This window comes from Hylobates moloch, unplaced genomic scaffold (assembly GCF_009828535.3).
Source record: "Hylobates moloch isolate HMO894 unplaced genomic scaffold, HMol_V3 SCAFFOLD_15, whole genome shotgun sequence".
Classification (NCBI taxonomy): domain Eukaryota; kingdom Metazoa; phylum Chordata; class Mammalia; order Primates; family Hylobatidae; genus Hylobates; species Hylobates moloch.
Genome location: NW_026652290.1, coordinates 77182219 through 77209404, shown reverse-complemented (window position 1 = coordinate 77209404; position 27186 = coordinate 77182219). Strand labels below are relative to the sequence as shown.

At 44.6% G+C, this 27186-nt stretch overlaps 1 protein-coding gene across 4 annotated transcripts; it reads left to right on the top strand.

The window, feature by feature from the left end:
• The first annotated feature begins 1110 nt into the window (after positions 1–1110).
• Positions 1111–26803, top strand: MSH6 (mutS homolog 6). 4 transcript variants are annotated; one of them, XM_032178506.2, is made up of 10 exons: positions 1111–1478; positions 10425–10621; positions 15844–16013; positions 18540–21084; positions 23323–23588; positions 24798–24915; positions 25500–25589; positions 26053–26207; positions 26302–26501; positions 26633–26803. In XM_032178506.2, the coding sequence occupies exons 1-10, from the start codon at positions 1219–1221 to the stop codon at positions 26712–26714; spliced, it is 4083 nt and encodes a 1360-aa protein (XP_032034397.1). In that variant the 5' UTR covers positions 1111–1218; the 3' UTR covers positions 26715–26803. The 4 variants fall into 4 exon arrangements, with proteins under 4 accessions (XP_032034397.1, XP_058284768.1, XP_058284766.1 ...); XM_058428785.1 differs by having other exon boundaries at positions 1274–1455; XM_058428783.1 differs by lacking the exon at positions 1111–1478 and adding an exon at positions 1743–1762.
• Positions 26804–27186: the final 383 nt, after the last annotated feature.

Here is a 27186-nt window from a genome sequence, read left to right as displayed (position 1 = left end):
ACCTTTTTATTCTCATAGCCTCTTAGCTTTCTTTCTTTTTTTTTTTTTGAGACGGAGTTTCGCTCTTGTCGCCCAGGCTGGAGTGCAGTGGCGCGATCTTGGCTCACTGCAAACACCTCCTCCCAGGTTCAAGTTATTTTCCTGCCTCAGCCTCCCAAGTAGCTGGGATTACAGGCGCATGCCACCACGCCCGGCTAATTTTTGAATTTTTAGTAGAGACGGGGGTTTCACCATGTTGACTAGGCTGGTCTTCAACACCTGACCTCAGGTGATCCGCCCGCCTCGGCATCCCAAAGTGCTGGGATTACAGGCGTGAGCCACCGCGCCCGGCCTTCTCATAGTCTCTTAGCTTTCTAAAATTTGAAAAATCCTGTAAAGACATACCTGGGCCAAAGGGTTCAGATAACGGACTGTGGCCCTTAAGTACCTACCTCACAGGTTATTGAGAGGATCGATTTAGTTACCAGATATAAAATGCTGGGATCAGTGCCCGGCAAAGGAAAACTTTATACAGCTGCAGGCTTTTACCATACACAACAGCATCGCTAACGAATGCTATTACAATATTCATTTAGCATTTACCAAGTGCCTACTCTGTACAAATCTTGAGAATACAACGTGAAGGTGAACTGGTGACTAAACTTTGGTCCCTTTCGCTCCGGCTCCTTGCGAAAATGCTCTAACGGCAGGAGGTCACACGAGCGCCGGACGCGATTCTCCCCGCGAGCCCCTTTCCAGGGCCTTTCGGGTTCCCCCAGTTATCTCTGCCCAGGCGGTGCTCGCCCCCGCTATTCCCGCTTCCGGTCCAGAGAGGGAGGGCTTTCCGAGCCCGCTAGCCCCGCGGCCGCAACCAACCTCGGGTCGGAGTGTTCCGGCCCGGCCAGCCCCGCGGCGTGAGGTAAGGGGAGCTCAGCAGTTCCCCGCGCGGGGCCCAGGCATCGGCGGCAGGGCGGGCCCCTCACCGCTAGCGGGCCAGCCCCGCCCCTCCCCACCATTGTGCCAGCCCCGCCCCTCCCCACGTCGCCGCGCGCCCGGGGGCGGGGCCTGGCGCGCACCGCCCGCGCACGGCGAGGCGCCTGTTGATTGGCCACTGGGGCCCGGGTTCCTCCGGCGGAGCGCGCCTCCCCCCAGGTTTCCCGCCAGCAGGAGCCGCGCGGTAGATGCGGTGCGTGTAGGCGCTCTGTCCGACAGATCGGTTGGGCCTTGCCAGCTGTCGCTATGTCGCGACAGAGCACCCTGTACAGCTTCTTCCCCAAGTCTCCGGCGCTGAGTGATGCTAACAAGGCCTCGACCAGGGCCTCACGCGAAGGCGGCCGTGCCGCCGCTGCCCCCGGGGCCTCTCCTTCCCCAGGCGGGGATGCGGCCTGGAGCGAGGCTGGGCCTGGGCCCAGGCCCTTGGCGCGGTCCGCGTCGCCGCCCAAGGCGAAGAACCTCAACGGAGGGCTGCGGAGATCGGCAGCGCCTGCGGCCCCCACCAGGTAGCGGGGTGGGGGTGGGGTCGAAGGCAGGGGCATAGCGGCGGGGCGCTTGGAACCCAGCGAGGGGAGGCTCGCACAGGGGGTTGGAGGGTGCACGGCCTGGCCTTGGACTCGGAGGAGGCGGGGCCGCAGAGTTGGCTTGAATGAGTGCAGGGGTCGAGTCTGGAGCATTTGGGGGTGTAGCTTGTAAACAGGGTCGTAGGAGAGAGGCTGTGCAGGAAGAGGACTGCAGGGAAGACGCGGAGAGTTCGGGCCTTTTGGAGGGAGGAGACGCGTCCCGCCAGGTGGGGGTGCTGGGCTAAGGAAAGGGCGACGCGCGCAGCTCCGGGTGGGGAGGGGGCGTGGGAGGTGGGAGCACTGGGGGTGGGGCGAGAAGGGGAAGGCGCCGGGCCCGCTTGGTGGGCGGGGCGGGGCGGGGCGGCGGGAAGGAGGAATGCCTGCGGGAGGCCGAACGCCGAGAACCCGGTGGTGTGGGGTGCGAAAGAAGGTTCTTCGGCCGGCGCGGAGATAGTGAGTTGGGGCTCCAGTAATCGATCGAGGTAGACACTTAGAGGTAGTTAAAAGCCGCGGTCGCCGAGACGCCTTGGGGACGTTGGGCCTTCGGCCTACGTGAGGGGCCGCCGAGGGGGGTGGGCCACGAGCTGCGATCCCGGGGGGGTGTGTCACCATGGGGACCGCCGGGCCTGATTGGGCGGGGCGGGGCCGGGGGGAGCCGAAGTGTTGGAATCCGGCTGTGTCCTTCGGTACGTAGGCTGCACGTGCACCGAGACGAAGATAGAAGCTATATTTTGACGTATGTGGAAATTCGTGTCGAGTGGAAAATATTTTATTTTATGAAATAGTGTAATTTTTGTGGGGCACCCCTGGGCTTTTAGAGGCCTTAATCGGGCGCTGGGCAAAGATGTGTGGATGTGACCCCGGGGAAGCCTGCCGGGAGTTGTCCTCACTTTATGGGCAGTTAAGTGCTTTTTTTTTTTTTTTTTTTTTTTCCTTTTTGAGAGTTTCGCTCAAGTCCAGGCTGGAGTGCAATGGCGCGATCTCAGCTCACCGCAACCTCCGCCTCCCGGGTTCAAGCGATTCCCCAGCTTCAGCCTCCCGAGTAGTCGGGATTACAGGAATGCGCCCCCACACCCCGCTAATGTTGTATTTTTAGTATAGACGGGGTTTCTCCATGTTGGTCAGGCTAGTCTCGGAATTCCCGACCTCAGGTGATCCACCCGCCTTGGCCTCCCAAAGTGCTGGGATTACAGGCGCCAGCCACCGCGCCTGGTCTGTTTAGGGCTTTTTATCCGGGCAGCTGGCTACATTTTGAAAAGCTTGCTTTTACCGTTTGCCAGATACATATATATATATATAGGCTAGAGTGCAGTGGCGCGATCTTGGCTCACCACAACCTCTGCCTCTCGGGATCAAGAGATTATCCTGCCTCAGCCTCCCAAGTAGCTGGGACTACAGGTGCGCCCCACCACACCTGGCAAATTTTTGTATTTCTAGTAGAGACGGGTTTCACTATGTTGGCCAGGCTGGTCTCGAACTCCTGACCTCTTGATCTGCCCGCCTTGGCCTACCAAAGTGCTGGGATTACAGACATGAACCACCGAGCCTGGCCGTTTGTCAGATATTAAACACAAAGTTTAATGGTCGCTATTTGAACAAATGAAGAAATAGAGGCTCAGAAAAAAATAACTCATTCAAGATAAGAGATCCAGTTAGTGTTTTTTGTTTTGGTTTTGTTTTGAGATGGAGTCTTGCTCTGTCGCCTAGGCTGGAGTGCTGTGGCGCTTTTTCGGTTTACTGCAACCTCTGTCCCCCAGGTTCAAGTGATTCTCCTGCCTCAGCCTCCTGAGCAGCTGGGATTACAAGTGTGCGTCACCGCGGCCCGGCTAATTTTTCACCATGGAGTTTCACCATGTTGGCCAGGCTGGTCTTGAAACTGCTGACCTCAAGTGATCCACCCACTTCAGCCTCCCAAAGTGCTGGGATTACAGGCGTGAGCCACCGTGCCCGGCCGCTAGTTAGTGGTTTTGAGTAATGGATTTCAAATCCATTTAGATCCAGTTTAAAGTGTCCTAAAGGAATTCCGAGATTTTTCTAAGTGTAATTATAGTGTTACCCTTGTTTAAGCGACCCTTTGCCGCAGTTTAAATATATATAGTTGTACATTAGTAGAATATGCTTGTGGGGAACAGAGCCAGCATCCGCAATAACAAACTCCTGGTTAGAAAAGCATGACGTATTGTTTACTTGAGCGTGAATTGATTGTTGAATCCAAACCAAACGGGTGTATTTATTGTAAGGACGTACTTTACATTCATATTGAATAGCATATGTTATTTGTTTCTTGAGGTTGAGTTTAAGAGACTTGCAAACATAAAACATTGTATACACTTCACCTCCCATTATGGAGAGGATTCCAGGGTATTCAAGAAAGATGGGCATTTGATACTAGGTTTCTAAAGAAACTGCAGTGTCTATCTAGATCACTCTGCCGAGCACAGCATTAGGCATTATGGATCCTGGATACAACCATGAACACGACAAAGCAAAGAGGCAATTCTAGACTCCAAGTGGAAAGGGGACGGAGAGGATGCGGGTCAGGCTAGGCTCTCAGCTCTGTAAACCGAAACCAGAAGGACAAATAGGATTAGACAGATTATAGTGAGAGTGGGAAGCTGGTTCAGGAAGAGGAAGGTCTGCAAATTGTGGGTAGGATGAAAGAAAGGAGGAGGAGGCAGCATTGGAGAAGTTAAGCAGAGATCCAATCATGAACAGTCTGATGAGCTACAGAGACATTTGGACTTACTCCATGAATCATTTAAGCCTTAAAACATGTTGATCATTTTTTTTTTTTTTTTTTGAGACGGAATTTCACTGTTGTTGCCCAAGCTGGAGCGCAGTGGTGTGGTCTCAGCTCACTGCAACCTCCGCCTCCTGGGTTCCAGCGATTCTCCTGCTTCAGCCTCCCAAGTAGCTGGTATTACAGGTGCCTGCCACTATGCCCAGCTAATTTTTTTTTTTTTTTTTTTTTTTGAGGCAGAGTCTTGCTCTGTTGCCCAGGCTGGAGTGCAGTGGCGCAGTCTCGGCTCACTGCAAGCTCCGCCTCCCGGGTTCACGCCATTCTCCTGCCTCATCCCCCTGAGTAGCTGGGACTACAGGCGCCCGCCAACACGCTCGGCTAATTTTTTGTATTTTTAGTAGAGACGGGGTTTCACCGTGTTAGCCAGGATGGTCTCGATCTCCTGACCTCGTGATCCGCCCGCCTCGGCCTCCCAAAGTGCTGGGATTACAGGCTTGAGCCATCGCGCGCGGCCTCCAGCTAATTTTTGTATTTGTAGTAGAGACGGGGTTTCACCATGTTGGCCAGGCTGGTCGTGAACTCCTGACCTCAGGTGATCCACCCACTTCAGCCTCCCAGAGTGTTGGGATTACAGGCGGGAACCACTGCGCCTGGCCGTGAGCCACCGTGCCTGGCCCAGCATCTTTTAATGTTTGTCATTTAGATTTCCTCTTGTGCTGAAGTGTTTGTCTTTTGCTGTTTCTTTTTTTTTTTCCTAGTTCTTTGTCAGTTGTGTGTGATGTAAATGTCTTCTTTCACAATGAGTTCTTTCATTTAGTTTATGGCTTTGTTGTTGTTGTTGAATAATAGAGGTCTGTGTTGCCCAGGCTGGTCTTGAACTCTTGCTCTCAAGCGATCCTCCCACTTCAGCCTCCCAACCTGTTGGGATTACAAGTGTGAGCCACCACACCCAGCCTTATGGCATCTTTCGATGAACAAATTATTGATTATAATGTGGAATTTGTCCTTTTATTTTCTCTGTGGTTAGTGTTTCTATAGGTTTTATTTAAGAAATCCACAGGGAGGCTGGGTGCAGTGGCTCATGCCTGTAATCTCAACGCTTTGGGAGGCCAAGGCAGGCCAACATGGCTAGACCCTGTCTCTCCAAAAAATACGAAAATTAGCCACGCATGGTGGCGTGTGCCTGGAGTCCCAGCTCCTTGGGAGACTGAGATGGGAGGATGGCTTGAGTCCAGGAGGTTGAGGCTGCAGTCAGCCAAAGAGATCATGCCATGCACTCCAGCCTGGGTGGCAGAGTCAGACCCTGTCTGCCAAAAAATAAAAAAAAAGTTGGTGAAAATGTTGATTTTATATTTTAGGAACAACTAGTAGTTGACACCATAATTATGGGCTAAAGAGAAAGCAAAAATAATGTGATTTTAAACCAGAATTCAAAAGATCTGTTTAACGTATGTTTAGACAAAGTCATTACTTATTATATCAAAGTTTTAACATTTATTTTGTGAGCTGTCAGCTTTCCCTCTTAACATTTTTCCCCACTGTCTTAAAAAACCCCAAGAATACCAGACATTTAAGCTTAAATGTCTTAAATGCTTAAAGCTTTAAAAGCACTTGCAAAATCCTAAAATCATAATTTAAGGTGTTTTTGGAGGGCAGGAGCAGTGGTGGCAGGCAGTGTTTTGCTTTGTTGCCCAGGCTGAAGTACAGTGGCAGATCTCGGCTCACTGCACCCTCGACCTATCCGGCTCAAGCGATCCTCCCATCTCAGCTTCCTGAGTAGCTGGGACCCCAGGTGCACACCACCCCATGCCTGGCTAATTTTTAAATTTTTTTGTAGAAATAAGGTCTCACTATGTAGCCCAGACTGGTCTCGAATTCCTGCGCTCTCAAGAGATCCTCCCAAAGTGCTGGGATCATAGGTGTGAGCCACCACACCTGGCCTATTTTGGCATTCTTGAAAACTGCAGGATTACCACAGATAAAATTTTAAAATTACCTTTAAAGAATTAAAGTTTACACACATAAAAAGTTTGGTTTGTTAGCACTGAGTGAAGAAAAATTTTGAGAAATGTTTAAAATTTTTAGTTTTGTTACACAATACATTTTACTACCTGTTTAATTATCTTTTTTCGCTCAGAAACCACAGTTTCCTGGGCCCAGGATGTTTAGTGGTACTCTTTTTCTTCAAGCTTTTTAGCATTGGAGGAACTGCATCTTACTAAAATTTTTAGTCTTAGCATTTTATAGCTTACTGCTATTTCTTTTCTTTCTTTTTTTTTTTTTTTTTTTTGAGATGAAGTCTCACCCTGTCACCCAGGCTGGAGTGCAGTGGCACGATCTTGGCTCACTGCAACCTCTGCCTTCCGGGTTCAAACGATTCTCCTGCTTCAGCCTCCCGAGTAGCTGGGATTACAGATGTCCGCCACCATGCCCAGCTAATTTTTATATTTTTAGTAGAGACGGGGTTTCACCATCTTGGCCAGGCTGGTCTTGAACTCCTGACCTCGTGATCCACCTGCCTCGGCCTCCCGAAATGCTGGGATTACAGACCTGAGCCACCGCACCCGGCCCATACTGCTATTTCTTTCTTTTTTTTTTTTTTGGATTCAGAGTCTCGCTCTGTCGCCCAGGCTGGAGTGCAGTAGCGCGATCTCGGCTCACTGCAAGCTCCGCCCCCTGGGTTCACACCATTCTCCTGCCTCAGCCTCCCTAGTAGCTGGGAATACAGGCGCCCGCCACCACCCCCGGCTAATTTTTTTTTTGTATATTTAGTAGACAACGGGGTTTCACCATGTTAGCCAGGATGGTCTTGATCTCCTGACCTCGTGATCCACCCGCCTCGGCCTCCCAAAGTGCTGGGATTACAGGCTTGAGCCACTGCGCCCAGCCCCATATTGCTATTTCTTAAAAGCAGAGAAATTATGTGTGAGATTCTGTAAGTATGATGGTATATAAAGGATAAAATGATGTTGAAAAACAAAATTTTTTGTTTAAATGCTTATGTTTCTAATATTTTATTTCAAAAAAGGAATTTATTTCAAAACTGATAATGGTTGGATCCAGCTTTTCACACAAACTTGTTTTTCCTAGTGAGGATGCACATTTATCCTGTAAACAAATTGAAGACTTTTTTTAATTGCTTGCTTAGAAATGAAATAATTGTTTTCTAATGATCTTTTAAAGCATGAGACCTCACTCATCATTTAAAACAATTTATACTGTATTTTACACATGACAAAGTTCTAAAGTAACAGCCCTTTTCTAAGACTAAAGTTACAGTCCTCCCTTTGTATCTGAGGGGGAATTGGTTGCAGGACCCCCCTGTGAATACCCAAATCCTTGCATGTCCAAATCCCTTATGAGATGTAGTATTTGCATATAACCTATACACATCTTCCCCTGTACTTTATCTCTAGATTACTTACAATACCTAATACAATGTAAATGCTTTGAAATTAGTTGTTCAACTATATTTTAAATTTTGTATTTTTTTTCCTTTTTTTTTGAGACAGAGTCTTTTGCTCTGTTGCCCAGGCTGGAGTGCAGTACAGTGATCACAGCTCACTGCACCTTTAACCTCCCAGGCTCAAGCTGTCCTCCTGCCTCGGCCTCCCAAAGTGTTGGGATTACAGGTGTGAGCCATCATACCTGGTCACTGTTTTTTATTAGTTTAAAATTTTTGATTTAAAATTTTTAATCTAGGTTGGTTGAATCTGGACTGGAACCCAAGGATATGTTTGTTGAGCATACTGTATTTACTCTGGAATAAAACTAGAATGCTTAACTTATATGTTAAAAATACTTTATTTGGCCAGGCATGGTGGCCCACGCCTGTAATCCCAGCACTTTGAGAGGCCAAGGCGGGAGAATCATTTGAGGTCAGGAGTTTTGAGACGAGCCTGGCCAACATGGCAAAACCCTGACTCTACAAAAAAATGCAAAAATAAGCCAGGTGTGATGGCGTGTGCCTGTAGTCTTGGCTATTCAGGAGGCTGAAACACAAGAACCGCTTGAACCAGGGAGGCATAGGTTGCAGTGAGCCGAGATCGCGCCACTGCACTCCAGCCTTGGCGACAGAGCAAGACTGTCTCACGCACACAAAAAAGAAGGCCAGGTGTGGTGGCTCACGCTGTAATCCCAGCACTCTGGGAGTCTGAGGCGGGTGGATCATTTGAGGTCAGGAGTTCAAGAGCAGCCTGGCCAACACGGTGAAACCCCGCCTCTACTAAAAATACAAAAACTAGCCAGGAAGTAGTGACACACCTGTAATCCCAGCTACTCAGGAGGCTGAGGCAGGAGAATCACTTGAACCTGGGAGGCAGAGGTTGTGGTGAGCCAAGATCATGCCACTGCATTCCAGACTGGGTGACAGAGTGAGAACCTGTCCCCCCCCACCCCCCCCAAAAAAAGAAAACTTGATTACATATTATAGTTATCAGTATAAAACTTTTTTTGTTGTTTGTTTTTGTTTTTTTTGGAGACGGAGTCTTGCTCTGTTGCCCAGGCTGGAGTGCAGTGGCGCGAACTCGGCTCACTGCAAGCTCCGCCTCCCGCGTTCACGCCATTCTCCTGCCTCAGCCTCTCCGAGTAGCTGGGACTATAGGCGCCCGCCACCACGCCCGGCTAATTTTTTGTATTTTTTAGTAGAGACGGGGTTTCACTGTGGTCTCGATCTCCTGACCTCGTGATCCGCCGGCCTCGGCCTCCCAAAGTGCTGTGATTACAAGGGTGAGCCACCGCGCCCAGCCCAAAACTTTTAAAATGAGGTCTTTTTTGCACATACCTTTCAGGTCTCAGTCAGAAACTTGAGTTACTTTTTTTTTTTTTTGGAGACAGAGTCTTGCTCTGCCACCCAGGCTGGAGGGCAGTGGCCCGACTGTGGCTTGCTGCAGTCTCAACCCCCTCAGGCTAATCTTCCTGCCATAGCCTCCCTAGTGGTTGGGACTACAGGTGTGTGCCACCACACTTCGTCAGTTTTTTTGGATTTTTTTGTACAGTCAGGGTCTATGTTGCCCAGGCTGGTCTCAAACTCGTGGGCTCAAGTGATCTTCCCTCCTTGGCCTCTAAAGTAGCTGGCACTACAGGGGTGTGTGCCACCACAACCAGCTAATTTTTTAAAATTTTAAGTAGAGACCTCGCCTTACTATATTGCTTAGTCTGGTCTTGAATTCCTGGTCTCTAGTGATCTCCCTCCTTGGCTTCCCAAATTGCTCACATTACATGCGTGAGCCACTGTGCCCGGCCTATACTTACATTTTTTGAAGAAAGGGATATTTTATATTCCATGATTGGGTCTAAATCATGTGGTTTCAACTGGCTAATTGTTTTTCTAAAATGTCTAAAATGTTCTGGTTATGTGCATCTTTTAATTTTGAAGTTATTCTGTGAAACCTTTAAGCAGGCCTAGGTATCTAATAGGTAGGGATTATCAGCAGTTTGTGGCCTCCCCATCACTGATAGGCAGTTCTTCTGTATTCTGTTAGATTCCTCCCCCCTGCCGCTGAAAACTCATAGGGCTAAATCTGTTTGAAGATTCAAAATCTGTTTTTGATTTTGTAGCAATATATACTCTGGCACGTTAGGCCCTCAGTTGTTGACTTGAGTTTTTCCATAACTAGTTTGGAGGGGGAGGGTAATAGAGTGTTAGGTAGCTTTTGGAATACATAAGAGTGTAACTGGAAAAAGATTCCAAGCAATTCTAATGAATTAGATAATTTACCTGATTAGTAAATTATATAATCAGTATGCTTTATAATAATATTGTGAGTTAGATCCTGTTTCTGATATGTACATACCATATCGTATAGGTGCTACTAATTTGGAGAGCATATACAGTGAGTCCGTGCCTTTTTCCTGCCATCAGCATTATACCAAAATTCTGCCATGGTTTTTAAACTTTGATTCTGAGAAAGTTTCTCACCCTAATAACATAACTGTATTTGTGTTTGTCTTCATAGTTAATATGCATTATGATATCAGCTTGCATACGTTTTTAAAATGACTTGAATGTCTGACTTTAAAAATTATTCTAGAATTTCTGTGCTTCAATATTAATGCCAGAAGACTTGGAATTGTTTATTTGTAGGTAACTGCCTTTAAGGAAACTTGACCAAATATTAACTAAGTTATGTATTTCCTTTTGGCAACAGTTGTGACTTCTCACCAGGAGATTTGGTTTGGGCCAAGATGGAGGGTTACCCCTGGTGGCCTTGTCTGGTTTACAACCACCCCTTTGATGGAACATTCATCCGCGAGAAAGGGAAGTCAGTCCGTGTTCATGTACAGTTTTTTGATGATAGCCCAACAAGGGGCTGGGTTAGCAAAAGGCTTTTAAAGCCATATACAGGTAAGAGTCACTACTGCCGTGTGTGTGTGTGTGTGTGTGTGAGAGAGAGACAGGCAGACTTTTTTCCATATAATGAAATTAAGTGTATTTTACCCCAGTAAATTGCAAGGGGTGGCAGTTGTGAAAGCTTCTGGCATGGGATGGGGATGTAATGTGGTCTCTAGCTGGTTTGTTTTGTAGAATGGAATTTTTATTTCTGTCCTTTGAGTGACTTACAGCAATTATACCCTTAATAAGGGTAAACTAAACTGTCCCCCCATCTTGAAGGGTCCAAGAGGAAGTTAATGTCATCAGGATACATAGCCTATAGATCAGCGACATTCCCTAGGAAAGATGGAGATGCATACTACCTGGCCTCCCAACTACCACTAATGAACACATCTGAGTTGAATTTCACAGCAAATTCCTGGAACCGTAACTTTCTCTTCCCAGATCTAGTCTTGTTTATCACAGACATCAACAGCCTGGCATGTTTAGCCTCACTTGGGCTAGGTGCACCCCATCGTCTCTTGTACACGTTCTCTTTCTTTTTTTTTTCTTCTGGTGACAGAGTCTCACTCTGTTGCCTAGGCTGGAGTGCAGTGGCACAATCTTGGCCCACTGCAACCTCTATCTCCTGGGTTCAAGAGTTTTTCCTACCTCAGCCTCTTGAGTAGCTTGGGATTATAGGCACACACCACGTTGCCTGGCTATTTTTTTTTTTTTTGAGACGGAGTTTTGCTCTTTTGGCCCAGGCTGGAGTGCAATGGTGCAATCTCAGCTCACTGCAACCGCCACCTCCCGGGTTCAAGGGATTCTCCTGCCTCAGCCTCCCGAGTAGCTGGGATTACAGGTGCATACCACCATGCCTAGCTAATTTTGTATTTCTAGTAGAGTTGGGGTTTCACCATGTTGGCCAAGCTGGTCTTGAACTCCTGACCTCCAGTAATCCACCCACCTCCCCCTACCAAAGTGCTGGGATTACAGGCGTGAGCCACTGTGCCCAGCCGCCCAGCTAATTTTTGTATTTTTAGTAGAGACGGCGTTTCATCATGTTGGCCAGGCTGTTGTTCTCCAACTTCTGACCTCAGGTGATCTGCCCACTTCGGCCTCCCAAGAGTCTCCAGTCTAGTACGTTGTTGTACTCGGTGTTGTAAAATCCAAACAAGGGTCAGTTTCCCAGGTAACTGGGAAATTCCCAGAATCGTACTCTTTCGTCATAGTGCTCATCCTACAAAAAAGGGTTGGGGGCATTTTGTCTAAAATTAAATCTAAATGGTGATCTGACATACAGGTGGAAAGAGAATTGGGAAGTTTTGTTCTCTCTTCTACCAACTTGCCATATAATCTTGGCCAAGCAAAGTAACTTGTTTTTTTTTTTCTTTTTTTTTATTAATTTTTTTTGCACACAAAACAATAAACATTTTCTAAAAATACGTACGAACAAAAAGATGCATATCAAACATATTAGGAAGGTTGCACATGGGAAGGCGGGGAATAGAAATGGGGAGTGGGAATTAAAGAAAATAAATGAGAGAGGGACTTCGTATGGATCAATGATAATAACTCAATCCTCTATTTGACAAAGAAGAAGGAGAAGGAAGAGGAAGAAAAAGAAAGTGGGATAAAGGATCAGAAAGGGAGGAAAATAGAAAAAATTAGAGTATGACTCCAGGGTAGAACTGTTTTGTTGTCGCTGGGTCGGTTGGTTGGTTTGTCTGTTGTATTTTTCATATGTTTCGCCATGTTGGCCAGGATGGTCTCGAACTCCTAGCCTCAAGTGATCGACCCGCCTCAGCCTCCCAGAGTGCTGGGACTACAGGCGTGAGCCACCACGTCCAGCCCCCACATGGCTTCTGGCCTCTGTGGTAGACCTCCCAGACGGGGCGGTTGGGCAGAGGCGCTCCCCACATCGCAGACGGGGCAGCCGGGCAGAGGCGCTCCTCGCTTCCCAGCAAAGTAACTTGTTTTTTCTTCTAATCTTTTTAAAAGAAATAGAGACAGAGTTTTGCCATGTTGCCCAAGCTGGTCTCAAACTCCTGCCTGAGCTCAAGCAGTCTGCCCACCTCAGCCTCCCAAAGTGCTGAGACTACAGGCATAAGCCATCATGCCCCGGGCTCAGCCAACTTTTTTGTTCTGTTTTCAAGAGATGGGGGTCCCACTCTGTCACCCAGCCTGGAGTATAGTGTTGGAATCATAGCTCACTGGAGCCTTGAACTCCTGGGTTCAAGTGATTCCCCCCTGCTTTAGCCTCCTCAGTAACTGGGACTAGAGGTGTCTGCCACCACACCTGGCTAATTGTTAAATAGTTTTTTTTTTTTTTTTTTTTTTTAAAAGAGATGAAGGTCTTGCTATGTTGCCCCCAGGGTGGCCTTGAATTCTTGGCCTCCAGTGATCCTTCTGCATCAGACTCCCAAGTAGTTGGGTGATCTGGCTAAAGTAACTTATTTTCTGATACTGTTTACTTATATTTAAAATGAATCTCATTGGGGTTGCACTGGGGCCGGGCATGGTGGCTCACGCCTGTAATCCCAGCACTTTGGAAGGCCAAGGCAGGTGGATCACCTGAGGTCAGGAGTTCGAGACTAGCCTGGCAAACATGGTGAAACCCCGTCTCTACTAAAAATACAAAAATTAGCTGGGCGTGGTGGCACATGCCTGTAATCCCAGCTACTTGGGAGGCTGAGGCAAGAGAATTGCTTGAAACTAGGAGGCGGAGGTTGCAGTGAGTCGAGATCATGCCACTGCACTCCAAACTGGGCGACAGAGACTGTCCAAAAAAAAAAAAAAAAAAAAAAAAGCTGGGCGCAGTGGCTCACGCCTGTAATCCCAACACTTTGGGAGGCCCAGGCAGGTGGATCACGAGATCAGGCATTCAAGACCATCCTAACCAAGATGGTGAAACGCTGTCTCTACTAAAATACAAAAATAAGCTGTAATCCCAGCTACTCGCGAAGCTGAGGCAGAGAATTGCTTAAACCTGGTAGGCGGAGGTTGCAGTGAGCTGAGATCGCGCCACTGCACTCCAGCCTGGGGAACAGAGTGAGACTTCATCTCAAAAATAAATAAATAAAATAATAAATACATAGAATGATGTCTCATTGAACCAGAATGATATATGAAGTCTCTTTTAGGACCAATTTTGAGATTTAAAAAAGTTTGGCAGAATTACTTTTTTTTTTTTTTTTTGCAGCGGAGTCCCGCTTTATCACCCAGGCGGGAGTGGAATGGCACGATCTCAGCCCAGCTAATTTTTGTGTTTTTTAGTGGAGTTGGGGTTTCACCATGTTGGCCAGGCTGGTCTCGAACTCCTGACCTTAAGTGATCTGTCCAGCTTGGCCTCCCAAAGTGCTGGGATTAGGTGTGAGCCACTGGGCTGGCCCAGAATGACTTTTAAAAAGAGATCGATAAGGCCAGGCGTGGTGGCTCACACCTGTAATCCCAGCATTTTGGGAGACTGAGGTAGGCGGATCACCTGAGGTCAGGAGTTGGAGACTAGCCTGGCCAACATGGTGAAACCCTGTCTCTACTAAAAATACAAAAATTAGCCAGGCATGGTGGCACATGCCTGTAATCTCAGCTAACTCAGGAGGCTGAGGCAGAATTGCTTGAACCCAGGAGTCAGTTTCTTTTTTTTTGAGATGGAGACCCACTTTGTCACCCAGGCTGGAGTGCAATGGTGCAGTCGTGGCTCACTGCAACCTCTGTCTCCAGGGTTCAAGTGATCCTCCCTCCTCAGTCTCCGTAGTAGCTGAGACTACAGGTGTGCACCACCACGCCTGGCTAATTTTTGTATTTTTAGGAGAGATGGATGTCACCATGTTGGCCAGGCTGGTCTTTAAACTCCTGACCTGAAGTGATCCACCTGCCTTGGCCTCCCAAAGTGCTGGGATTACAGGTGTGAGCCACCATGCCCAGCCCTAAAGTTGTATTTTGATGGAACGAACTGTTTTGAGAAATAAATTTTAACGCGTTGAGTCTGAACTGGGCTACCCTTTCAAAATGTGAAGGCCCCTTAAAGTAGCACATTGGTTGGTTATTCTTTTATGTATTTAGATATATCTGATCTGGTTGTCTTTGGGACAAACTCATATTTAATATCATAGCTTCATGTAACTGACAGTGTAGTCTTTGTTTTTCTGAAGTGTTTGTTTGTTTGTTTGAGATGAAGTCTTGCTCTGTTGCCCAGGCTGGAGTGCAGTGGTGCGATCTTGGCTCACTGCAACCTCTGCGTCCCGGGTTCAAGTGATTCTCCTGCCTCAGCCTCCCGAGTAGCTAGTACTACAGGCATGTGCCCCCACACCCAGCTAATTTTTGTATTTTTAGTACAGATGGGGTTTCACCATATTGGTCAGGTTGGTCTTGAATTCCTGACCTCGTGATCTGCCCACTTTGGCCTCCCAGAGTGCTGGGATTACAGGTGCGAGCCATTGTGCCCAGCTAGTAAGTTTTTAAGAAAGGTTGTCAAACCCCTTTTAAATCTTCTGCCTCACTTGAAGAGGTAGGCCCTACCTGTTCAGGGCTGTAGCCCCAGATCATTAGAAGACAGACTAAGTAGTCCTGGGTGACCCCATAGAGCACCTTCAAGGAGGTAAAATTGGTGATTTTAGTTTCACCGGTAGTTTTTCCCTGAATATTTATTCCTTTTGTGCTTTATTGATCTATCTATATCAATAAAAAGTAATGGGGCATTACAAATTATACTTGTCATTCTTGTTCATTAGGGCAAATGTTGTAGGTTGAGTCAAGTGTCCAGCCAACAAGTTATTTTACGTGTGTGTGTGTATATACATATATATATATATACACATAATTTTTTTTTTTTTTTTCCCATTGAGACAGGGTCTTGCACTGTCGCCCAGGCTGGAGTGCAGTGGTGCAATCTCGGCTCACTGCAACCTCTGCCTCCCAGGTTTAAGTGACCTTCCCACCTCAGCCTCCCAAGTAGCTGGGACTACAGGTGCACACCACCACCCTTGGCTAATTTTTGTATTTTTTTTGGTAGAGATGGGGTTTCACCACATTGCCCAGGCTGGTCTCGAATTCCTGACCTCAAGTAGTCCGCCCACCTAAGGCTCCCAAAATGCTGGGATTACAGGCGTGAGCCACCGCACCTGGCATGTATATATTTTAAGATAGAGATGGGGTTTGCTGTGTTGCCCAGGCTGGTCTTGAACTGCTGGGATTACAGGCGTGAGCCTCTGCACCCAGCCCTTATTATTTATAAATACATTTCTTTCTAGGTTCAAAATCAAAGGAAGCCCAGAAGGGAGGTCATTTTTACAGTGCAAAGCCTGAAATACTGAGAGCAATGCAACGTGCAGATGAAGCCCTAAATAAAGACAAGATTAAGAGGCTTGAATTGGCAGTTTGTGATGAGCCCTCAGAGCCAGAAGAGGAAGAAGAGATGGAGGTGGGACACTGCAAGCATTCAGTTGTTATTTATGTTAGGGTGATGGGGGAAGAAAGGGGGAGGGTGTATGAACAAGATACCTTGTTTTATATATGTGTGTGTATATGTATTATTTTATTATACATACATGCATACTTCTGTACTTCCCTGGACTGTAGGATAAGTTAGGTTACTTAGAATCTCAACAGCTAGCATCGTTTTTCTTACGTTTTCAAGCCTACTGGCAGGGTAGGCAAGAGGTAGTACCATTTTGGTAAGAAGTAGAGAGCTAGGGACAGTAAAGATGGAGTAATATATATATGAGGGTATAGTCAGGCCCTAGAAATTAATTATCCAGTTTTATGTTTTTTATAAAAAAACTGAGATGGGGTCTTGCTATGTTGCCCAGGCTGGTCTCAAACTCCTGAGTTCAAGGGATCTGCCCGCCTTGGCCTCCCAAAGTGTTGGGATTACAGGCGTGAGCCACAGCGCCCAGCCCCAGCTTTATGCTTTTAATTCTAAAACTTTTTTTGTTGTATTTTGCATTGATAAGAATAGATGTTAAATAAACCTTGAAATACAACCTTGGCTCAAATGTTAATGGTCATGGATAAAGTGAATTAAAACTTGTCAGGGGACAGGTGTGGTGGTTAATGCCTGTAATCCCAGCACTTTAGGAAGCTGAGGCAGGTGGATGTCTTGAGGACAGGAGTTCAAGACCAGCCTGGCCAACACAGTGAAACCCTGTTTCTATAAAATTACAAAAATTAGCTGGGCGTGGTGGCACACACCTGTAGTCTCAACTACTTGGGAGGCTGAGGCATGAAAATTGCTCGAACTTGGGAGGCACAGGGTGTAGTGAGCCAAGATCGCACCACTGCATTCCAGCCAGGGTGACAGAGCAAGACGACTGTCACCAAAAAAAAAGAAAAGGCTAGAGAAGTGAAAAAAATTGATTAATTTAGAACAAGCTTGTCCAGTCTGTGGCCCAGGATGGCGTTTAAATCAGCCCAACACAAATTCATAAACTTTCTTAAAACATTTTGTGATTTTGTTGTTGTTGTTGTTGTTTAGCTCATCAGCTGTCACTAGCATTAGTGTATTTTATGTGTGGCCTAAGACAGTTCTTCCAGTGTGGCCCAGGGAAGCTGAAAGGTCATTATTCTCTGATCTATCAAATTAATGAGCTGCATCCTAAAAGACATTCATCTGTAACTAAGCTCAGTTTCATGTTTTGTTCCTTTTTCAATAGATGAGATAGGGAATGAGCAAGTTAATAAAGTGGGTATTTTAATTTTAAGGTTGAAACTAAGGATCATAACGTTATCAGAGGTCTAGAACTGGATGGCAGCTACAGAGATCATTTAGCCTAATACTGGTTTAACAAATGATCCGGGAGATCCATGATACGTGAATGTGCTAGGCCTGAGATGAGACAGCCAATTGTGGAAGAGGAAACACTAGAACCAGTATAAGTTGCTTACTGGTTTCTTATGCTATTAATGAGCACATTGCCTCCTGATAGTTACGATACATGGTCACGCCAACAGCTTTGTCATTCAATAGAACTCCCATGGCAGCAATCACTTAATCCTGTAGTTAGAGATGGGGTCTCGCTATGTTGCCAAGCTGGCCTTGAACTCCTGGGCTCAGCGATTCTCTCCACAGGCACCTGCTACTGTGCCCGGTGCAGCACTTTGTGTTTTTGAACATAACCTCAAGATGTTATTGTCTTCATAGTAAAACAAAAGATGAGGCTTAGAACTGGATCACTTTGCCTGTCTCTTCTTACCTCCTCCCAGTTCAAAATGCTTGCATGTCTTAATAGCTAGCATTCCCTTGATTTTGCACTTGAGCTCAAACTCAAGCCTCAGCACAATCTTTTTTTTAGTTTTAGTCTTTTAGCCAGAGAGTCGACTTACCCCCCATACCCACTCTGCTTCCTTCATAATGCTGCTTTCCCTGGGCAGAGAATCCTTTCCCTTCTTGTATTATGTCACTTTGTGGGGTTGGTATCTGCCACACTTACAGCAAGTCCAGAGAGTTTTTTTCCACCATGTTTGCAGGAGAACTATTGTCATGGAAAATGACAATTGTTTTAATGTCTGGTGAAACAAGTTGATGTTCATTGAGAAGTTTCAATTTCTAGAGGTGGGTTCTTTTTTTGGCATATGAAGTTGCAGCATATTAAGAGAATTTACAGTAGTACAGATGGCTCCACAACTTATGATGGGGTTACATAAACTAAAAATGTGTTTAATACACCTACCCCACCGAATATTGTAGCTTGGGCTTAGCCTAACCTATCTCAGACGTGCTCAGAACACTTAAATGTTAGCCTAAAGTTGGGCAAGATCATCTAACACAAAGCCTATTTTATAATAAGGAATTGCCTATCTCATGTAATTTATCGAATACTGTACTAAAAATGAAAAACAGTAGCTGCACGGGTACCATTATAAAGTCAAAAAATCCTAAGTCGAACTGTCTATATTATGGTTTTCCAAATTTTGATTTGTTTTTAAATACTCTTTCCTTGCCTGGCAGGTAGGCACAACTTATGTAACAGATAAGAGTGAAGAAGATAATGAAATTGAGAGTGAAGAGGAAGTACAGCCTAAGACACAAGGATCTAGGCGAAGTAGCCGCCAAATAAAAAAACGAAGGGTCATATCAGACTCTGAGAGTGACATTGGTGGCTCTGATGTGGAATTTAAGCCAGACACTAAGGAGGAAGGAAGCAGTGATGAAATAAGCAGTGGAGTGGGGGATAGTGAGAGTGAAGGCCTGAACAGCCCTGTCAAAGTGGCTCGAAAGCGGAAGAGAATGGTAACTGGAAATGGCTCTCTTAAAAGGAAAAGCTCTAGGAAGGAAACACCCTCAGCCACCAAACGAGCAACTAGCATTTCATCAGAAACCAAGAATACTTTGAGAGCTTTCTCTGCCCCTCAAAATTCTGAATCCCAAGCCCACATTAGTGGAGGTGGTGATGACAGTAGTCGCCCTACTGTTTGGTATCATGAAAGTTTAGAATGGCTTAAGGAGGAAAAGAGAAGAGATGAGCACAGGAGGAGGCCTGATCACCCTGATTTTGATGCATCTACACTCTATGTGCCTGAGGATTTCCTCAATTCTTGTACTCCTGGGATGAGGAAGTGGTGGCAGATTAAGTCTCAGAACTTTGATCTTGTCATCTGTTACAAGGTGGGGAAATTTTATGAGCTGTACCACATGGATGCTCTTATTGGAGTCAGTGAACTGGGGCTGGTATTCATGAAAGGCAACTGGGCCCATTCTGGCTTTCCTGAAATTGCATTTGGCCGTTATTCAGATTCCCTGGTGCAGAAGGGCTATAAAGTAGCACGAGTGGAACAGACTGAGACTCCGGAAATGATGGAGGCACGATGTCGAAAGATGGCACATATATCCAAGTATGATAGAGTGGTGAGGAGGGAGATCTGTAGGATCATTACCAAGGGTACACAGACTTACAGTGTGCTGGAAGGTGATCCCTCTGAGAACTACAGTAAGTATCTTCTTAGCCTCAAAGAAAAAGAGGAAGATTCTTCTGGCCATACTCGTGCATATGGTGTGTGTTTTGTTGATACTTCACTGGGAAAGTTTTTCATAGGTCAGTTTTCAGATGATCGCCATTGTTCGAGATTTAGGACTCTAGTGGCACACTATCCCCCAGTACAGGTCTTATTTGAAAAAGGAAATCTCTCAAAGGAAACTAAAACAATTCTAAAGAGTTCATTGTCCTCTTCTCTTCAGGAAGGTCTGATACCCGGCTCCCAGTTTTGGGATGCATCCAAAACTTTGAGAACTCTCCTTGAGGAAGGATATTTTAGGGAAAAGCTAACCGATGACATTGGGGTGATGTTACCCCAGGTGCTTAAAGGTATGACTTCAGAGTCTGATTCCATTGGGTTGACACCAGGAGAGAAAAGTGAATTGGCCCTCTCTGCTCTAGGTGGTTGTGTCTTCTACCTCAAAAAATGCCTTATTGATCAGGAGCTTTTATCAATGGCTAATTTTGAAGAATATATTCCCTTGGATTCTGACACAGTCAGCACTACAAGATCTGGTGCTATCTTCACCAAAGCCTATCAACGAATGGTGCTAGATGCAGTGACATTAAACAACTTGGAGATTTTTCTGAATGGAACAAATGGTTCTACTGAAGGAACCCTACTAGAGAGGGTTGATACTTGCCACACTCCTTTTGGTAAGCGACTCCTAAAGCAATGGCTTTGTGCCCCACTCTGTAACCCTTATGCTATTAATGATCGTCTAGATGCCATAGAAGACCTCATGGTTGTGCCTGACAAAGTCTCCGAAGTTGTAGAGCTTCTAAAGAAGCTTCCAGATATTGAGAGACTACTCAGTAAAATTCATAATGTTGGGTCTCCCCTGAAGAGTCAGAACCACCCAGATAGCAGGGCTATAATGTATGAAGAAACTACGTACAGCAAAAAGAAGATTATTGATTTTCTTTCTGCTCTGGAAGGATTCAAAGTAATGTGTAAAGTTATAGGGATCATGGAAGAAGTCGTTGATGGTTTTAAGTCTAAAATCCTTAAGCAGGTCATCTCTCTGCAGACAAAAAATCCTGAAGGTCGTTTTCCTGATTTGACTGTAGAATTGACCCGATGGGATACAGCCTTTGACCATGAAAAGGCTCGAAAGACTGGACTTATTACTCCCAAAGCAGGCTTTGATTCTGATTATGACCAAGCTCTTGCTGACATAAGAGAAAATGAACAGAGCCTCCTGGAATACCTAGAGAAACAGCGCAACAGAATTGGCTGCAGGACCATAGTCTATTGGGGGATTGGTAGAAACCGTTACCAGTTGGAAATTCCTGAGAATTTCACCACTCGCAATTTGCCAGAAGAATACGAACTGAAATCTACCAAGAAGGGCTGTAAACGATACTGGACCAAAACTATTGAGAAGAAGTTGGCTAATCTCATAAATGCTGAAGAACGGAGAGATATATCATTGAAGGACTGCATGCGGCGACTGTTCTATAACTTTGACAAAAATTACAAGGACTGGCAGTCTGCTGTAGAGTGTATCGCAGTGTTGGGTAAGACTTTGAACAAGCTTGTTCCTCAGGCTTTGATAAGTAGTGCTCTGTGCCAGCTGTATATTATCCCTAAACATAAGTAATAAGGTATATATACATATTTGCATCCTGACTAGGCTGCCCACAGCAATTTAAGTTACTTGAAATTCGCTGTTATCTTAGTAGCCCTTTAGCCTTTCTTCAGTTTTGTTTTGTTTTGTTTTTTTTTTTTTTTGAGACATGGTCTTGCTCTGTTGCCCAGGCTAGAATATGGTGACACAACCACGGCTACTGCAGCCTCGACCTCCCAGGCTTAAGTGATCTTTTCACCTCAGCCTCCCAAGTAGCTGAGACTACGGATATGCACCACCATGCATGGCTAATATTTAAATGTTTGTAGACAGATGGGGTCTCACTGTGTTGCCAGGACTGGACTGGTCTTGAACTCCTGGGCTCAAGTGATCCTCCTGCCTCGGCTTCCCAAAGTGCTGAGGTTACAGGCATGACCCATTGCGCCTGGCCCTTTCTTCAGTCTTTAATAATCGAACAAAAGGGTTTTTAGACAGTGTCTTGCCATGTTACCCAGGACAGACCTCTCGTGTCAGCCTCTTAGGTAGCTAGGATTTACAGGTAAGCACTGGCGTGCCCCGCTTTATTTTTTTGGTGGGGGAAGGGGGAAGGGAGTTGAAGCTTCCCTATGTTGCCCAGGCTGGTCTTGAACTCCTGGCCTCAAGTGATCCTCCAGTCTCTCAAAAGTGCTGCGATTACAGGCATGAGCCACCACTCCCGGCCCAAAAGATTTTTAAATGTGTTATACTTCATGAGACAGGCTTTATTTTAGATCAGATTTTATTGATCAATAAAAAGTTGAGCTTTTTATTATTTGGTGAATACTGTTTCAAGGTGCTTTGTTACACTATCTGTTGATCCATCATTTTAAAATTTCGTTTTATTACAACCTTTGCATTTCAGTGAATCCATCTGCATACAATTTTAAAAGGTCAATCATTCCTTTTTTCTGTAGCCAAATTGTCAAAGATTCTTTCCTGCAATTGATTTTTCAAAGCCCTGAGTTAGGAATTTACAATTTCGCAACCATCTCAACTTTATAAGCAATTTTGTTCTTTAAATGTCATGGCCTACATTACCTGGAACCATTGCTGTTTTATAGTTTAGGTTTATGTTGTATATGTTTTTTTAATTTTTTAGAGATGGGGTCTTGCTGTTCTCAGACTGGAGTACAATGGGATGACTAGCTCATTGCAGCCTCGAACTGCTGGGTTCAGGCAGTTCTGCCTCAGCCTGCCGAATAGCTGGGACTACAGGTGGTCACCATCACACCTGGCTAATTTTTGTATTTTTGGTAGAGACAGGGTTTTTACCACGTTGGTCAGGCTGTTCTTGAATTCCTGACATCAAAGCGATCTGCCCGCCTTGATCTCCGAAAGAGCTGGGATTACATGCATGAGCCACTGCGCCCAGCCGTTTTTTTTTTTTTTTTTAATAACTGTAGTTTACCTGAATTTGTAACACAGTAACACAAAACTATTTTGATCTGAACGCAAGTATCTAATGGAACAGAATAATATACTTCCTTTTAGTGTGTTGCATTTGGTTACTGGGTAATTTAAAATCCTTCCTCAGCACAGGTGTTCAAAAACCAGTCTTCAGAGATTGTTTTAGTATCAGTGTGCCAACTTTGGCACATTTTGCTAAGTAAGAGGCTTAAGTGTAGCATGTCTCTGCGGTTTTTTTTTTTTTTTTTTTTTTTTGAGACAATCTCTCTCTCTGTCGCCCAGGCTGGAGTGCATTGGCGCAATCTTGGCTCACTGCAACCTCTGCCTCCCAGGTTCAAGTGATTCTCCTGCCTCAGCCTCCCAAGTAGCTGGGATTACAGGCATATGCCACGTGTATTAGGCACCGCTAGTTTTTGTAATTTTAGTAGAGATGAGGTTTCACCATGTTGGTCAGGCTGGTCTCGAACTGCTGACCTCATGATCTGCCCATGTTGGCCTCCCGAAGTGGTGGGATAAAGGCGTGAGCCACTGTGCCTGGCCTCTGCTCTATCTTTTAGCTTTCCCTTGGCACTTCTCTGGTCCAGATGTTAGAGGATAAGTATTTTGAGGGGGGAGATCTTTGGACTGTAATTGAAAGTTATCTCTCTTATAATGAAATGTGTTATAACGAAGACCTGTAAAACACTTAGGCTGATAAAACCCCCAAACGATGAAGCCTCACTTTTACCCTCTCTTTTAACAGATGTCTTACTGTGCCTGGCTAACTATAGTCGAGGGGGTGATGGTCCTATGTGTCGCCCAGTAATTCTGTTGCCAGAAGATACCCCACCCTTCTTAGAGCTTAAAGGATCACGCCATCCTTGCATTACGAAGACTTTTTTTGGAGATGATTTTATTCCTAATGACATTCTAATAGGCTGTGAGGAAGAGGAGCAGGAAAATGGCAAAGCCTATTGTGTGCTTGTTACTGGACCAAATATGGGGGGCAAGTCTACGCTTATGAGACAGGTAGGTAACTGATTCTTAAAGTCATTTGTGACTTAGGAATAACATACTTAGGTGATCATTTTCCAAACACAGTTACATAAAATTCAGCCAGTGACTTAATAGGAAGCAAAGGGAAATACTCCCTGTGTTATACAATTGAGAATTATATTTACCTGAAACATTGCTGCTTAATGTTAAGGGGAATATATGTTAAAAAGGGGAAGGAGGTCAGTCATTCAGGTGATGAGGCTCTTTGACTTGAATTCATTTCCTCAGAGGGTAAGTATATTCATAATGAACAAAAATACAAAGGCTGTATGAAAAGATGAAAATGTTACAGGTTTATCCTTAAATTAATTGGACTCATTTGCAGAAACACAAATGAGGTAAGAAAGCAAATATAGTTCATGACCTCTAGCAACTGTTGAAAACTGTTCTTTAGGGATGACATGCTGGCCCTTTTTTTGTTGTTGCCAAGGTTGAAGTGCAGTGGCACCATCACAGCTCACTGCAGCCTCGAACTCCCAGGTTCAACCCATCCTCCTGCCTCAGCCTCCCAAGTAGCTGGGAGTACAGATGTGCACCATCGTGGCTAGCTGATTTTTAAAAAAAATTTTTATGGCACTGTATTTATCTTCTCTTTATAACCAGGAGTTGACCAGCCACAGAACTTGTAAAGTTTTTTGTATTTTTAAGAGATTGTAAGAAATAGTAGTAGTTGGCTGGTCCCCGCTGCTCTCCTGCATTATAGTATACTTTTGTTCGCCTAGTTTGCTAGAGAGAGGCAGTATAGTGTGTATAGTGATTTCCAAACTTTTTCGTTAAATCAGAATCACCTGAAAGAATGTGACAACGTGTAAAAAAAAAAAAAAAAAATGCAGAGATACCATCCTGAAATGGATTCACTTGTTTGGAATTGATTCTAGGCATCAGTAGTTTTAAAAAGCTCCTAGGTGGTTCTATTCTGGCTAGCATTGAGAATCACTAGGGTAGTGGGTTGATAAGCAGGCTCTGATGTTTTAAAGGCCAGTGAGGCCCTAGGCCTCTTGTCTCTCTTAGCCTCAACTTTCTCCATTTTAGCAAATGGATTTCAGAACAGAACCAACCTGCACGGGATTGTGAAAGTTTTTTTAGAGTGCCTAGCTCTTACATAAGGGTTCATAAGAAAGACAGAAGTTTATGAAACTGTTACTACCAGTCATAAAAGACCTTTTCCTCCCTCATTCACAGGCTGGCTTATTAGCTGTAATGGCCCAGATGGGTTGTTACGTCCCTGCTGAAGTGTGCAGGCTCACACCAATTGATAGAGTGTTTACTAGACTTGGTGCCTCAGACAGAATAATGTCAGGTGAGTTTTTTGTTTCCCACTTAAGTTCTCATTCATTCATTTAGATGTGATAAAAGATACTTGCTTCTTGTATATGAGCCTTTTAAATGTAGTATTTGATTTTTCTGGTGTTACTTTAAAAACATCACTTTCTAAGAATTGCATAGTCTCTCTTTTTTTTTTTGAGATGGAGTTTCCCTCTTGTTGCCCAAGCTGGAGTGCAATGGTACAATCTTGGCTCACTGCAACCTCTGCTTCCAGGTTCAAGTGATTCTCCTGCCTCAGCCCCTCCAGTAGCTGGGATTACAGGCGCATGCCATCAAGCCCAGCTAATTTTTTGTATTTTTAGAAGAAGTGGGGTTTCACCATGATAGGCTGGTCTCGAACTCCTGACCTCAGGTGATCTGCTTGCGTCGGCCTCCCAAAGTGTTGGGATTACAGGTGTGAGCCACCGTGCCTGGCCAATAATTGCATAGTCTCTTAATGAGATTTAATCTTTTATACCAATATGTGTAGCTCATGATAGCTATATAACCTAGAAGATGAATTTATGTAATATGACTTGCAAAATGAGTATTCATTTGTGATTTTTTTTTTTTTTTTAGGTGAAAGTACATTTTTTGTTGAATTAAGTGAAACTGCCAGCATACTCATGCATGCAACAGCACATTCTCTGGTGCTTGTGGATGAATTAGGTAAGACATTAAACTTCTCATTTGAAGGCTATCTTAAAAACATTTGTACACAGAACTATTTTTCTAGAAGATTATCTGAAGTACATCTAAACAATATGAAGGTCTTTAGAGCATGCACTCACCATTGTGGCACAGACCCATAGTTGGAGATAAAAGGTGATATCGTGAAAGGTTTTTGATTACCCATTAATTACTAGGCCTTACACTGTTTAGTTATAATAAAACATTTGTTATAATACGGGGATGAGATAGGACAACTCAGGAAGTTTATGACCTTGAGCGATACTGTATTTAAAAGAAACCTCACTCCCCATGCGCTGCTAAGCAGACTCGTTTAGCTAAACAAGGCCTATTTATAGAATGCTTTTAGATGTGGATGTACTAACCAATGCTATTTTTCTGTCCTAGCATTTTTATTTTAATTCCTTTGAGTTACATCCTTATGCATCTTTTACTTTAACAGGAAGAGGTACTGCAACATTTGATGGGACAGCAATAGCAAATGCAGTTGTTAAAGAACTTGCTGAGACTATAAAATGTCGTACATTATTTTCAACTCACTACCATTCATTAGTAGAAGATTATTCTCAAAATGTTGCTGTGCGCCTAGGACATATGGTATGTGCAAATTGTTTTTTTTCCACAAATTTGGTTTTTTGAGAGGGCACTTCTGTTGCTAGCACATGTATCGCTAATATTTTTCTTTCTTAAGGCATGCATGGTAGAAAATGAATGTGAAGACCCCAGCCAGGAGACTATTACCTTCCTCTATAAATTCATTAAGGGAGCTTGTCCTAAAAGCTATGGCTTTAATGCAGCAAGGCTTGCTAATCTCCCAGAGGAAGTTATTCAAAAGGGACATAGAAAAGCAAGAGAATTTGAGAAGATGAATCAGTCACTACGATTATTTCGGTAACTATAATGGAATTATAACTGACCTTAAGTTAAGTTTCAAAAAAAACAAACAGTAAAAGGGGAAGGGATGATATACTATGAAAAAACAAAAAATTTTTTTTTTTTTTTTTTTTTTTTTAAATTTTAAGGGAAGTTTGCCTGGCTAGTGAAAGGTCAACTGTAGATGCTGAAGCTGTCCATAAATTGCTGACTTTGATTAAGGAATTATAGACTACATTGGAAGCTTTGAGTTGACTTCTGACAAAGGTGGTAAATTCAGACAACATTATGATCTAATAAACTTTATTTTTTAAAAATGACCATTTTTCCATTTTCTTTCTAGGAAATTAAACCCTTTTAATTCTTATCTACCTTCTACATAATGGTTATTGAATACTCCACAATATATTAAGTCTAGATGTTATGGTACATGCATACACTTTCAGGCTGTTTTATACCCACTGTCACCAATACACATAAATGGGGGAGGAAAAGCTATGAAACTGTATAGGGCTGTATATATACTTGTCTCAGCTTAATGCAGGAAATTGTTTTAATTTCCAGCAGTTTTGTCTAAACTGTTCAAAAAAAAACTATGAACAGAGTTCAAATACAGGACTGTTTTGAAGAGACTTTCTAAAGTGTACTTTAAAACATAGTAGTTTTTTACCTTTCACAAAACTGAGTTACAAGAATACTTTTG

What these genes read in the sequence shown, in the direction of transcription:
- MSH6 (XM_032178506.2), top strand. Translation starts at nt 1,219, where the DNA reads ATGTCGCGACAGAGCACCCTGTACAGCTTCTTCCCCAAGTCTCCGGCG. An exon ending in GCTTTTAAAGCCATATACAG is followed by an intron (nt 10,622 to 15,843) that starts GTAAGAGTCACT and finishes ATTTCTTTCTAG; the next exon opens with GTTCAAAATCAAAGGAAGCC. An exon ending in AGAGTGTATCGCAGTGTTGG is followed by an intron (nt 21,085 to 23,322) that starts GTAAGACTTTGA and finishes CTCTTTTAACAG; the next exon opens with ATGTCTTACTGTGCCTGGCT.